This window comes from Embiotoca jacksoni, unplaced genomic scaffold, assembly GCF_022577435.1.
Source record: "Embiotoca jacksoni isolate LCO1_2020_lvr unplaced genomic scaffold, fEmbJac1.0.p SCAF_49, whole genome shotgun sequence".
NCBI lineage: Eukaryota > Metazoa > Chordata > Actinopteri > Embiotocidae > Embiotoca > Embiotoca jacksoni.
In genome coordinates this window covers 609991-625207 of record NW_027185402.1, presented here as the reverse complement: position 1 = coordinate 625207, position 15217 = coordinate 609991, and the positions used below count along the sequence as shown (strand labels likewise).

At 40.6% G+C, this 15217-nt stretch overlaps 1 protein-coding gene across 1 annotated transcript in view; it reads right to left on the bottom strand.

Annotated features, from left to right (window-relative positions):
* Positions 1-15217, bottom strand: part of LOC138210923 (collagen alpha-1(XXV) chain) — a 148740-nt gene that overhangs the window by 37847 nt on the left and 95676 nt on the right. The window contains exons 5-9 of the mRNA XM_069170359.1: positions 14408-14434; positions 12247-12273; positions 5592-5663; positions 4837-4953; positions 3315-3350 (exon numbers count right to left, since the gene is read on the bottom strand). Of these exons, the coding sequence (XP_069026460.1) occupies positions 3315-3350; positions 4837-4953; positions 5592-5663; positions 12247-12273; positions 14408-14434 (279 nt within the window). The remainder of the gene's footprint in view (positions 1-3314; positions 3351-4836; positions 4954-5591; positions 5664-12246; positions 12274-14407; positions 14435-15217) is intronic.

The window sequence follows — 15217 nt, the reverse complement described above, 5'->3', positions numbered from 1 at the left end:
ACTTGTGAGATAAGTTTTGCAATAATATACTGTTTACATTAAATTAGGGTACTTTCAACTTTGAAGGAAATTTCTTGTTTTGACAGCCTGAGTCTCGGTGTTCAAAGTTTGGGCGATGTAGCTGTGGGTTAGCATAACAGTGTGCTCACCACCATCACTGTAGAGACTGTGGACATGTGTGCTTTATTTAAACTGTGTGTTTGACTTTTAATGTTCTAAGACCTTTCAATCTCACTGGCTTTACTGCTTCTGCTGCTATAAACAAAACAGCAGCTAACAAGAATAAGGCACATAGGTGGGTCACAAACCTAAAACCTTAACAAAGAAGTGGCTTCATGCAAAAGGCCGTTCTAAAAAAAAATGTTGGTGTTCACGTTCATTCCTATGGCGCTTGAGTGCACAATGTTAGAACAACATTATGCTAACCTACTGTACAGGCATGGCCTCCACTCCAGTACCACTGGGGATGCAAAGGCCAGTTCTCTGTATATTTGGATGAACCCGGGATGTTAACCGTCACAGTTTAGGTTTGTCAGCTTCAACTTTGTTTGGCTTACATTATATGATGATTTTTTTTTTTTTTTTACCTGGTTCTCATATACAGTATGGAGACTAATTATATTCAAATCCACAGTTTTAGGCAGAAAACTACAAAAAATTAAAAGTGTAGTGTTATAATAATTTACTATTTGCCACCAGAATTACAAACATGGCAGCACGGAGGAGCCTTGGAACAAACAAGTAAACCAAAATACAGAGACATCAGGAATTTTGACACAACTTCTTCAAATAAAGATGTTCTTCTTGCAGTTTTGAGCTAAATCTGGACTTACATGTACATTTTTACATTTTATACAGCTGTAAGAGAAGAAAGGAAAGGCTTTGCAAGATTTAGCTGCCAGCTACATTCCATGTGCAGTCCCTGTTCAGGTAAACATGACCTAAAGACCTCACCATTACTAAAATCCTGACTATGTTCCTGTCTGTAGGTATTCTGGCTAATTCTGTGTCATAATGAGACCCAAGGCTATAAAAAAAAAAAAAAAATTCTTTGAGAACAAACAGATTTTTTTCCACAAAAATGGTTCTCTCGCCACTTTCCACAACATTGTTTGACTCCACGGAGCGTGTCCTGAGCTGTTCACTCGCATCTTTGCTCCTCATGTTTGGCTTCACATTAAAGGAAAATTTAGTCAAGGACACCAAAATATTATAGGTATGTCCCCATTTTACAGCCATATGAAGAAAATGAGATCCCTACATTCATGCCTGTTGTGCATTTTAGAAAAAAATAAATGTCCAAGGTGAGTCACTGGTGCATTGTGGGTAGCTTTGGAATGAAGAGGATGTAAAAAAAAAGGGGATCCGTGAACGTTTGCAGCATAATTGGAAATAACACTGAAAAGCAGATGGAGGAGGGTTGTTTTTTTTTCATATATGAACAAAACATATTTAGTCTTTTTTCGGTCAAATCAAGTTCCAAATGAACACTGAGAAAAGCTGCAAGCCACCTTTAGAGAGCTGAACACCCTCTTAATTTACCCCAGAGAGACCTTATGGCACTGATGATTTTGAACCGAGTCCTGAAAATATTTCCTTTTCTTCTTCTTTCCACCTCCCCCCCGCCTCCTTGTTGCTCCACAAGAACTTAATCCTTCTAACCAGCACCATATGTCCTGGAAGGCTGCTGGAAAACTCTGGAATCTACTTTTGCCTCTTTAACAATAGCGACTACATCAAAAACGCTGAGCTGTGTCAAGTGGGCGCTAGCTCCTAGAGCACTGTAAAAGAAGCAAAAGTTGGTTAAGTAGCGACCTCAGATTCCCAACCTCGAGATCACAAGTGCCAATCACAGAATATCCTTTCAGCTCTGCACAAAGTGCAGACTATTGGTCTTGTTGCTTATGCACATCTAATTCATATTGACTTCCAGAGGCTAATCAAGGGTGTGGATTGGTGGTGTGTTTCCGGATAGCCAAACACATCTTCATATTTTATCTCCAGAGGCCTAATAGCCCAAATGATCAGATGCAGAAACCTTTCTGTCTAATCTGTTATCTTTTCTTTTCTTATTTTCTCTAAGGAGTTGCATAACAATCTCCTGTTGGCTGAAATCAGAAGCTTTAAAATGTCCATGTCACAGCTTTTTACAACCACTGGGACATGCTCGTTTCACGCTGCTTTACAGGGGGTGTTGATTTCCAGATGATGCCATTATTCCTTGTTAAAAGTACATTAGTGTCATGCTGTGTATATTCTCATGAAATAGTGCGCCTAATTTCAAGAAATTACAGTGAGCAGTGCTTATTTGTCATTCAAAGCTCTGCATGAGGACTCTGATCTCATTTTGAACGTTCACCTTTTGGAGAAACACTCCAGCTGCTGTCATTAGTGGCTGTGTAAGCACCATAGAGACTTATGGGAGCACACCTGGGACCATCCATTGCAAATTTTACATTTCATGACATAGTTAATCGATTTAAAACAAAACTTTGCTGCTGTGGGATAAACTATAATTAAAGCCAACACTAGTTTTGGCAACAGAAAGCAGGAAGAGGGAGTCAACTTCAGAGGACATCCTGTTAAGATCTAAAAATGATTAGCAACTTCAGCTTTAAATTATTTAATGTGTCTTTTTCACTTAAGCCTCAATTATTTTCTCTGTCCATTTTCATCCTCGTCCACCACATTTTTCCACACCATGGAGAACGTCTGAGGAGATGGAACCAGAGATGAAAGCGCTTGATAGTACCTCATCTGTCAGATTTACTTCACTTCACTCCCCTGCACTTGCGAAATCTGACATCACCGAGTGTTTTTGTGTCACGTTTTCCATCCTTGCTTTCTCTGGAATTTGATTAGACCTATTCATGTTGCTTTTACGAGGAACCTTTAATCAAATGCTTTTTAAATGCCACAAATGGTATCCAGTTACTGTTAACTGGAACAGAATGTCCAGGCTGTATGAAAGGTTCGTGAGAGAAAACAAATACTTTTGCAGGTTATCATAAAATGTGTCATTAACATTCACCATATCTATAAAACATCTCCTGAATATCTTATAAATTACATTTACAGACACAGTCAAAAGTTGCCATTAGGGCAAACGTTGACTAGGAATCCAAAAAATTACACATATTCTGCTTTGTTTGCTTTTTTTTTTTTAAACTCGTGACATAATTTTAAGTATTTCGCAGTTTTGATTTTATCAGTATTGAAAATATAAAAAATAAACACATTGCTAATTGGTAAACAAGGCCAAACACAGATTATGATTAAAAAAATGTGATTTAAAAGGTAAAGTCTGTGCTCACCATGGGTCCTGTTTCTCCAAGCGTCCCTGGATCACCCTATAACAAATATGAAACAAGTGTTTAATGGGAGAGCAACTGGCTCTTCTGAAAATAGTGCGCAAGGAGATTTAATTTGACCAAAAACAGTATTCATAGTAAATCCAGCTAAATGTTCTGCTTAAAATACAGAATTTCTCATATTGTGTTTAAATTGCCCCATTTTAGCATTCAGAAGCCACCATATGGAGCATAGACAGCCTGTTCTCATTCCCAGGGTATCAAATATCGCTGGTTTGTAAAAAGCTGCAGGCATCTCAGAGATGCGTATTTGGCATCCAACAGAATCAATGAAGGAAGTCAGGTGCTGGGGTGGAGAGAATGACAAAGTCCTTGTGGGTAAGAGGTCATGGCTGGTTGGATGGATCAAACACACGACTTTTATCCAAAAGACTGATGCTCAAGTCCGTGAGAAAGCAAAAGTAAGCGTCGACTTCAGTAAGCATCTGTAACGCAACTGATGCACACAAAATGACTTACAAGACACATGTAATATTACTTACACACATAACATACTGATTTTTCCAGAACATACCCATAAATTAGTGAGTTTATCTATGTGATGCCAGTGGTCTTTGACAAAACGTCAGTATTTGACAACCTGGGATGAGAATCAGTTGGTATAGCGGTCAGGTTGCCAAGAGGTGCTCAGACTTGACTTTTATCGTGCTTGTTCTCGTCTCTGCTTTTGTTTCAGGTCTGCCACTTAGATGTTTCTCTCAGTGTAGCAATAATACATATGTCCAGCTTCCTCTCCCAAAGTGTGAACAAAATTTTAATTTTACCTCTTTGTGATATTTACAAGATGATTTTTGAGTCATGACAGGAGAAATAAACTTTGAGACAAATATAATGGCCAACCAAGAAAAGTGTAATTTCTTGGAAAAATGCAACAAGGTTTGCAACTGCAACTGGCAGAACTGAAAACAATAATCATCAAAAACTTGGAGAGAACCAGATAAACAACACTTAATATTTTTGTACTCCCACTGTGAACTCAGCCAAGACAATAAAGATCAGCTGGAGCCCTCGGAAGGATTTATGGATAAACATAACTGGCAAGCCTTTTCTGTTTCTTCTTTCGCTCACAGGCAGAGTTCACATAAATTAGTGGGATGCCAGTGACAGGCTTAAAGATATGGAAAATGTTACATTGTAATGAAAAACAACCAAGTAAACATAAGTCAATACAGTTAAACACTCTCTTGGGAGCGCATTCATGTTTAGATAAAGACATTAAGGCAATGAACTGGAGCGTAGCTTGTATAGTCTTCACTAGAAAGACTTTGATTGAAATAAACTGTCTAACAACAAGTCAAAATACAAAAGTACAAACAACTGAGCTTGTTTTACGCTTTTAGGAAACAATACAATATTTTTTACGGACACATCCACAGATCTTTGCTCATCCAAACATTTAAATAACATAAACTACAAAAGAGCTTTATCAAACTTCCTAAAAGTTCCTGTAAAAATGAGTACTCACTGGTAGACCAGGCACACCTCTGGGTCCATCCTTGCCAGTGTCCCCTGGAGGCCCCCTTGGTCCAGGAGGGCCCGGTGGCCCCGGTGGCCCCGGAGGTCCTGCTTGACCTTGATCTCCCTAGGTGGCAAAATAAAATTTCAGGGTCATTATGGTGTGACATTGCTGGAGCGACTGAGACCGGAGCCACTACAGTTAAATGATGATGAAGAGAAAGTAGTGGAATCATCGTGTGGGTGGCTATGGGCTGCCTCCATTCATAACATGGAGGAGACTGCATTTTTGAGTTAGCATATAACAATGAAGAGGAGATTTAATGTCATGATTTAAAGCTGAAACATTAATCCCTTAAAGTGCATGCAATCCTAAATTAACTTAATGAGTCTAACAAAGACTGTGCATTCAGTACTGACTGAAAAAAGTCAAATTTTTTTGGTGGAGCTACAATAATCAGGGAAGAAATACTGAAAATGTGTGGTCCATTACTACACTGAATTACAGGAAATTCTAAGAAAATATTCAGCAATCTAACTTGCAGGAAAGTCCTTTGAGTGGTGCCAGGACAGTAATTCATTTTACCTTAATAAGACAGTTTTTCTTTAAAGAAATTTCCATGTTTCCCCTTAACAATAACAGAAGGAGTATAAGAGTGCTTATGACAGAACTGTCTGGAGTCTTGCATGCAAGTGGCCAGAGAGAAGTGATTCGGTGAGACTTGGCATGGTGGACAGAGAGACGAGTGAGGACACACCCACTACCTTAATGAGCCGTCGCTTTATGAGCTGCTGGTCAGCGGAAAGAAAGCCATGATTGATCTTAGGGAAGACCATCTGAGCAGGTGTGTGAGGTCAAGAAGTCGTAGGTCAGAGGTGAGAGAAGGTTGAAGAAGGATGAGGTCCCAGAAGAAGAAGGAGGAGGAGGAAGGCAAATGCAAAAAGAAACAGATTTTGTTAGAAAGGCTTATGTTCATGAATCCCGGTCCAGCACCTTTACAGACGGGCGGAGAAATCCACACTTTTCCAGTATCGGGGTGTTCAGCTTCGGAAGTCTGGGCTTATTATTTGGAGCTAGGGCCCATAATTACCACCTCTGGGGTGCGAGTGCGCCACAACGGGTTCACAGTCCCCTGGAAAAATGGGAATTACTCCTCCTCTGTGAAAGCGCTGTCATCATCATCATCTTGCCTGCTGCTATGTCCGACCCTGGGAACTGCACACACTGATACCAGTGTAGTCAACCTTCCGTCTTTCAATGCATGTATTATTCTGCTAGTGTCCATTGGTATTAAGTGGCTTCATCCATCGCTGAGACAATCCTGAAGGCCACATTGGTGGATTGAAGGATTTGTGGTGAACCATGGGCATGAGATTTAAAAAAACATTTTGCCACTTTGGTTTATCACTGAGTATTCCTCAGAGTTTCTTCCATTCATTTTAGCATCAGTGGACACGAGCCAGACCATGTCTCGGTTTCAGGATGCTGATTCTTGTTCCAGTCAGCTACATATTACTAGGTTGTAAAAGGCCACCTTTGCTTTCAGTGGGAGAGCTGGCATGGTGAATGGAACAGAAATCTCTTGAGTGAAAGACTGGTAGCAGCCGTGGGGAGAAGAAGGATAACGATTGACTGGCTGTGATTAATTAGATGGGGTTTTTCCTGTGGACACTCTATCATCGGGCTTTGAGAAAAGCGAGCTGACAGTGATTCATTTACTTCCAGGGTGTGCTGCAGAGGGGTCGGACTGAGCAGCTCGGCTGCACCACCACCGACAAACCTTGACAGTCAGGATCTGATTGCTGTGCAAAGCAGCCAGCGTAGGGAGACCAGGCAATCCCTAAAGGGACAAACAGCAGAACATGGCACAACATACGCATGACATTCAAACACCAGGTGAACAAAAACAGTCAAAGGAGGAAAAGATAAGCATCCTACTTCTGACTATTCATATAAATGTTGGAGTACAATATATGGGATACTTTGATGTGTATGACAGAGTTTTTTGTTTTGTTTTGTTTGTTTTTTGTTTTTTTTATCTCATACACATGTAGCCTTTCAGCATCAAATTTCAATGTCAAACAAAGAGGTTTGAGGACCAGACATTTAAATTCCGACCGAAACAAGACCAACAATTTCATTTTCAACAAGTCCAAGTTTACTTTCCTCAATAAAACTGCGTGTACAATGGCACTGGGACCGTCCTGTGTCAACTCCAATGTTGTACCCAAGTACCCATTTCGTCTTGTTTTCTTCCAGTTATACAGACGGAACATTTGTTGAGATGATTATCATACAATGCAGCTATAACCTGCTGGTAAATTGAGTGGCAGTATTGTTCATCGACTTTCGGGAACATGTTCGATGGAAATTCAATCAAATGGTTTCCAATTCCCTCGTCAACAAACTTCATGACAGATGTGATTTAATCATGAAAACTGAATAAAAGAAGAAAGCGTGGGGCCTTCTGCTAGTTAAAAGGAAACGATGGTTTACAGCTGCATCGTAACTTTAATCTGAATCCAGAAACATCGACATTTCGTCAGTGAAACATGGAATGCTACTCTCAAATAAATTCACCCCATGAAGTTTCATGATTTTGAGGTTATTGTCCAGAGCTGGACATTTTTTTTCATTGCACTTTCTTGCATGCCTATAAACAAGGTCTTTGATTGTGACACGTCTTTTACAGTCACAATGCCATAAAACTGTCCAGTAAAATATTGACTGACTGTTCCCTGACCTGCGATCCTCCAATCACAGCAAAGCTAACTCAGCAGGGCACGCTTGTTGAGCTTTTGTTTTCTCAACAAGCCAAACGTGTGTTCATTGGCTTTAGTTAGTGTGATACTTGCAAAAAGCGGGAGGCATGAATTAAACAGTGTGTTCTTCTGCTCTAACCTAATTCAGAATTGTTAGCATGTCCGGTTAACTGGTTTACTACACCCACAGATAACTGAATTTCTTCCCAAGCTTGTACTTAGTTAACTATACTAGTTTGTGGGGTTACAGGTTAAAAAAACAGCTGACTAGCACATGCCCCAGTGTCATATTTCCCCACTGTTGGAAAGCTGATCCTGGATGCTATCAAAGATTAGGGTAATAAAAGCTGCTATCTTGCCCTTTATTGGAATTTAAGAGACCCCAGCTGGCGTTAGCTATAATAGTATTTGCCAAATATGTTTATTTCTCCTCATCAAGTCTTTGCTTTTATAACACTCAAAGTGAAAACACATACGTTTACAAAAGCACGAAGAGCAACGCACGATTATGTTTGAACAAAATCTGATCATACATTTAACATGTTATTCAAAAAAAGCTCTAAACTGGGCAGTGAATGACTGTATTTACAAGTCATCTGCAAAAGCTATCTTCTGCTGAGGAAGTGTTTACCTGGGACATGCCACTCAGTATTTTTGCTTGATACTTTGTAGGAAGCCATCAATTGCTTATTTTAAACCAGTCTAAGAAGTTTCTCCTTTTAAAAGACATCAGACAAACAATAGCCTGTCAGGAGTCAGTATTGGTAACCAGTTCACCATACCATACCATATGTCAGCAGTTAGCTAAAACTGTAAATTCTGCCTTCATCTACCATTGTATAAAATCTGGACCCTATTGCTTCAAAAATACTCTAAAGTTTGAAATTGTAAATCTTCAGGTCGGATCATTGTAAACTACATTGTGCGCAGAACAAAAAAAAAAAACAACTTGAGAGGTCTGGAAATGGTAACTAAAGGGGGCATGGCTTGTGAATATAAATATTTTTTGCTTTAATATTGTATATAACAACACAAGAAGACTGAACCCTTCTTGCTGCAGAATATGATTGTATTTTCTCTTGTTTATCTTTATGCTGCAAGCTTTGCTCCACCACAAATAACCAACCTGAATGAGGACTGAGGAAAGTGTTCCTTCACGGCTGGCACACCAACGTAAACATGCTGTGTAAGAGATCAATCTTCATCTTCAGCTTAAGATAAAATCTGGCCTATGCAAACATGGCTTTGGTGGCATCCCTCTGGTTTTCCAAAGATAATTCAAAAAGCATGGCTCATTAAGAATATGGCTTTCAAGGCAGGCTGATTTAATTCAGGCCCGCAGCAGAACAGAGCAATGGATACTCTTACACTGCAGACAATAGCCGTCCTGTGTGCGACTGGATCGACACACAAGTATATTTCTCGAGTTATTTACAACCTCAAACATCTTGAGGACAAAGAAGGAAAACAAGAACTAGATTATGATCTGGGGGGGAAGGCACAATACAAAGAGTCCAGGCATGAAATATAGTGGAGGGCATGTGCAAGCTGGCACGTGACTGCTTTCTGGGTTGTAGCGTTGTACTGTCATTTTGAGACATGCGGGCGGAGACACTGAAGAGAAGCTTCAGTCAGGTCGACAACATGTTGACAACCTGACTGACCAATGGGTGTTTAAAATGATTATCTGACCGAAAACCAGTAGTTTGTTCTTTCTCTGGAGGAGAGAAAAAGGAGGAAAGTTTGACAAGGTGCGGGTTCGTGCTCTCTCTGCTTTGCCTCCATGCTGATGTCTATGTGCGAGAATGATAATGACATGGCGGTTGACAGAGAATCCTAACCATTTACAGATTGCTCTGTTTTGCTTTTCTCCTCCAAAACGGATGTTGGTTATTTGGTGAGGAGCTCTATGGCTATGTATTCGCCTGCAGCGAGATGACTGCATCCGTAGTCAACAAAAAGCCAGATACGAGGACAATTAACATCAGCCGTTTTAGGACACTGGCCAGATCCAGCGTCTCCTCGACCACACCAAACACTCAAATCATCCCGAGCAACTACAGACTGTGACATTTTCTGAATATCTATATGCGGAGTGGATTACCAGCTCTGCACACAGATGGCTTTAATACATTTAAGTGTGGAGCAATACATTCATTTGAGGCCTCAGATTTGGCATCAATCTGATACATCAAATTTATCTCAAGTGAAATTCATTTTAAGGCTTTTGATTTCATATACAAATAACAGACTGCAAAATAATTCTTTGTTCATGACTGGGAAGTCATATCCTGGAAATTATATAATCATGGCCTCTTTATTTTGGAAGAACACTGCAAATTAGTCAAATCCCAAGATGCGAGAAGTGAAACACTGGACAAACAAGGGCACTTTTTTTGTGGGGGAAATCTCAGGAATCTTTCCTCCAGCTAACCCAGGAACTCTCCAACCTTTGCTTGACAGCTGTAGATCGTGCCATCCCTCAAAAGGACCACACACACACACCTTTCTTTGTGATACATGGAGCCAGTAACTCCTGTTAATTATAACCCACAAGTGGAGCTCCAGTGGTGGCCCCGCATTTGTTTGTCAAAACTGGCCAATTTATTGTTTATTATTTTGGTAACCTTTGATGTTTGCATGTGATCTGTGACCTTTAGGTCAGACAAATGGTTGACCCTGACATGTGGGGACCAGCCAGAGGAAGTGGGCGCTTGTGAGGAAATTCTGCCGGCCATGTGGCGATTCTTCGGCCACAGCCTGAGGATCTACAATGACCTCTTGATATATAACCCACACAAAAAGTCTATCCTTTACATTACTCTAAGTTTAAATCTGTTTAGATTGGATGTAATGTGGTAGACTGTGGTGCTTAAACGACATACTGTTGACATGCTCTGTTGTTTATATCTCCCTCCATATGGGTTTAATCAACTCCCTGCACACAGTCAATACTGGGCATGAAATGAGCTTCATTTCCAGCCAGACAGACAGACTCAAGGTCAGGCCGCACTTGTCCTGTTATGCCTTCATTTATTAAGGAAATCTTTCTAATACTGTTCTACTACATTTTCCTACCAATCCAATATGCAAAGTCAATATGCTGTTCTGGGAAGGTAATACAATTTGGTGGTGACCTGTTGTGCTTTCATGCCCAATATATTTCATATGTGACTGTGACACTGTGTTAATTTGTACCTGTTAGGGGACAATTTTGCTGTAATTAGGTAGTGAAATGCTATCTTGAAGTGGACAATCTGTTTATTTACTCTGCAAGACAAATAGGACCTGACTAGTCCCTGTTAAAAGTCTATCAGCCATACTGCTTATTCCAAAGTATAAATCATTGAACTGATGGAGACGGATGACTCCATTTCCGAGGTTAAAAGGGTACAAATTGTGAGCAAAACCAAGAAATTCTACCCAAATTGGGAAAGTTTATTCCAGGGAAGGTTTTTCCTTTCTGCTTGTTTCAGTCGTGCATTTCTTACACTGTCATGATTATACAAAACCTTTATATCATTAAAAATTTACTAAGGATATCAGAGTTGAAAATGTGTTGGTAGATCCTATGATAGTGGGAATCCACTCAGAGAGCCACAATCTCTGTGAATTTGTCTGTAATGTAAGGAGTGCCTGTCTGTAACATTAGCTGGATCACTTTGGGACCGCTAATCAAATTTCACAGAAAAGGTCATTTGTATAGACCATCAGATCATAAGAAACTTGGTGCTTTGACATGTTCGACTAGCCTGGAGGAGAGCTGACAAAGTTAATCGGTGAACTGTTAACGTCTGGGTGGGCGCCAGCTCTGAATTGGGATCAGATCAGCTCTGGAGATGGCTGGTCGTCAAGTGACAAGACAAACTGGGCTGTTGTGCTGTCTGGTCCTTGTGTGCCCACCTCTACGCACTCTCTAGCCTCATAGAAATCAATTACAGGCCTTCAAAGTGACTCCATACAATCTTCCCCTGACAAACGGCAGCAGATTCAGAGGAAGTGAAAGTGTGCGTATGCATGCACGCATGTGACCCCCAGTTAATGCAACCTACTCTAAACAAACCTTTGCAGTCTGGTTTTCAGAGGCGGCTCATTTTTTAACCATTATTTGAGAAAAATGAGAGCTGAGCTAACTGCTACGCTGAGAGTAATTAATTTCAGAGGCTGTCAAGTACGGAAAAGCACTCACCTCATCATCATTTAGAAGCTGCACTTTTATAGAAATGTCAAACTATGGAGCTGGAAATGATTCAAGTTTTAAACACGCCATGTCACGTTGATGACTGAAGTGAATCACGAGTAATTATAGAGACAGAGCGAGTTGGCTTTTGATTTATACCCGAGATTGATCAGAGCTCTTCTGCTTTTGTGCAAATGCTTGTATTCATATTCATTTGGAGGAGGAAAGAAATAGGTTTTTGCATCTTGGAAAAAGATACCACCACCCCCGTGCCTTCCAGAGTATCTTGCGCGTTTGCCTGCCCATTCTTGATGTAGAAATAAGCAGTGCTGAAATGCTTGTTGTATTTGGCCAGATTGGAAGAACACTATCCCAGGAATTTCATGCATCTCAAACCTTTTTAGCCCACAATTCTGCTGGGGAGACACACACAGTCACATTCATCTGCTAATCACAAGAAAACAGTAAACCGCATACCCGAGGTCCCTGGTCGCCTTGATCCCCCTGCGGAAGACAAGAAAAAGAATTGGTCTTCAAATGTGAGGGTCAAACACTTGAGCATGCACATACACAAGTACAGTGCTAATAATAAGCTGAGACTCACACCGAAATCACCGAAGCGCATCGAGAACACACTGATAGAGACAAATAACACAAGAGCCCTCAACTATTCACTGTGGCTGAAAGTAAAATCACTTATGAAAACATGGACTGACATGGAATGGGGATGAAAGAGAGAGGGGGGGGAGTGGTGTGAGGTTTGGTGGGTTTGGTGAGGGGGGGGCTCAGTGTTGGCAAACTGCATTGCCAGGCCAGATTTTATGTCCCAGAGATCTTTGTGTGTGTGTGTGTGTGTGTGTGTGTGTGTGTGTGTGTGTGTGTGTTGGGGAGGGGAGGGGGGGGTCTGTGGACGGAGCTCAATCCTTGAGGAGAAAACATTTGGTCTTGAGTCGACCTGCACACGGTGAAGACTGCGGCTTTATCACATTAGAGCGACTTACAGTTTGGCCACAGCAGTAAAATGAGACGAACAACTTATCACACATGGATGGGAATTTTGCTCAAACAAACTTTAATATAATGCCTGGGCAATTTCAAATAAAACAGCTCTGGGAATTTTTCTAATTTTTCACTGGGCCATTGTGCCAGCAGCAGATTTAATGGGAAAACAGTTGTGAATGGCCACACTGATAGACGCTTTATTCAACTTGGGTGGGAAGAATGCACAGTTATTTTTCATTTCATTAAACTGAGGATGAAGTGGTTCACATGAGAGGCATGAACATGCATCTAATCACAGTCATTCACGATTATCATAACGCACCTCTAACTCGTGCTTATGGGCCCTATATTCTGTTTTAACGGGCACCGTGTTAGAACAAAAACACAATTTTGATTCATGATTCATTTTATTTCTTGTACTTTACAGCACAATAACCCTTGAAATGTATTCGTTTAATACCCAAGTTGTTGTTTATTTTGAATTAAATATGAATGAATATGTAATTGATTCATAGATGGTGAAAGTGTTAATCTTTGTCTTTAGCACTTCAGAAGTTTGCACCAACAGCAACCTGTATCCATAAAAGGTGAACTTATGTTCTTTATCAACTTGGGTGTAATTGCTCAGGTAGGCATTTTGTCCCGTCGTCCTGCAAACTTATAAAGAGACAGTATGGTTATTTTGCATGCTCTACAGCTGTTTTATGGAGGGATGCTCAGCAAGGCATTTAAGGATTTCAAGTCAGGGCTCTGGCTTTTGGTCTTCAACTTTCTGTGCTGTGGATTTGTGAAGGTGGAACAATTTAAATATTCAGACTCCAAGACTTAAAGTCAGGATGACTTGAATGCAAATCAAAGGAGTAGATGGAAAGTAACACTCTTTATGGACAGATTAACTGTGGGCAGAACAAAAACAAAGATTTTTATTGACTTGACTTGCAACAACATGTAATGGGCTGGATAATAAAGAGTGAAATTTCATTAAATTTGATGACATTTGATGAAATTGAGTTAGATGATATCCCTGTCAGGGGCTGTTATGGCGCAAGTGGTAGAGCAGGTTGCTAAACCTAAGGTTGGCGGTTCAGTCCCCCAGCTCCTTCTGTCTATATGCTGAACTGTCCTTGAGCAAGACAATAAAACCCAGGGAGCTCCCAATGGCAGCCGAGCGAGCACCTTGCATGGCTGCTCCGTCGCCATTATTGTGTATGTGGGAATGAATGAATGAGAGGCACAAGTTGTGAAAGTGCTTTTGTAAACTGCTCAGGCAAAAAGACACGATATAAGTGAAGCCCATTCACTATTTACTTTCCTATAAATGTGATAAATTTGGAGCTCCCACTAGCAGCCAGTGCCCTTAACATTTAGAGTTGACACAGCTAGCCTCAGGAGGCAAATTTAGTTACCTTCAGAATCAGTCTAACTACTTCCCTTCACTTCAGATTTTGCACTAAGTTAAGCTAACCAGCTGCTGACTCGAGCTCGGCCTACAGAAACTGGAGGAGAATTCATCTTTTAACACTCAACAAGAAAGTGTCAGTACTCCTCAAACATTACAGCTATTTCTTTAAGCAATTTTACAAAATATCAGATTAATAGCATGACAATAAAAATATCAGGTTATAGAATTACTCACCTTTTCACCCTTTGGACCAGGAGGACCCTATGAAGAGAGAAAAAAAAAGGATTGTTGAAACTATTACAACATAAGTAGAAAGAAAAAAAAAAGACAAACTATGGTCCACGGCGGTTATTTGTAATTCTGGAGACAATCACGAGTTTTCTGGAAATGTAACAAACTGTTAAAAACCAGGGTGACCAATCATGTCAGCCAAGAAACAAACAGCTGCTAAACAAGGCGTGAACAGAGACGGCGACGACACAATCGTCTACTTTTTGACATCTCTTTCAGTTTCAGTATTTGATTAAAATCTCCTGCACAGAGTGGGAAATGGTACCTCATGCACTGTGGACAGCCGGGCTTATCCAAACATGCAATTAAAACATAAAACAGGCCCAAATCAAGTCCATGTTTACTTAGAGGATCAAATCCAGCGATCTCTGACCAAGTATTGGCAAGCACATTGTAAAAATGTGCCCCGAACAGGAGGAATGTTTCTTTCTTTTCTTTTTACACAGCAGTTTTTGTGAGGCAGCTGTGCATCCAGCGTCTGTCCATCAGCAGGCGGCGCCTCCTGGGTGGGCTCTGTAAAAGATCATGGGTGAAGACGGAGATTTGACCATGGTGTGTCCATCCATAGGCAAGAGCCTAATGAGTTTGTGCTCCAATTTTTTTTTATTGTAACATTCAAGTTGAAGGAAGAAGCCCAGTATGTCGGGCTCCTTTCTTTGCTCAGAGGTCGTATGTTTGGGGGGGGAAAGCAAGTTAGTTAGTATGAGTATTTTATCGGTGTCAGTGATGTGATTAACTGATCACCCACTGAGC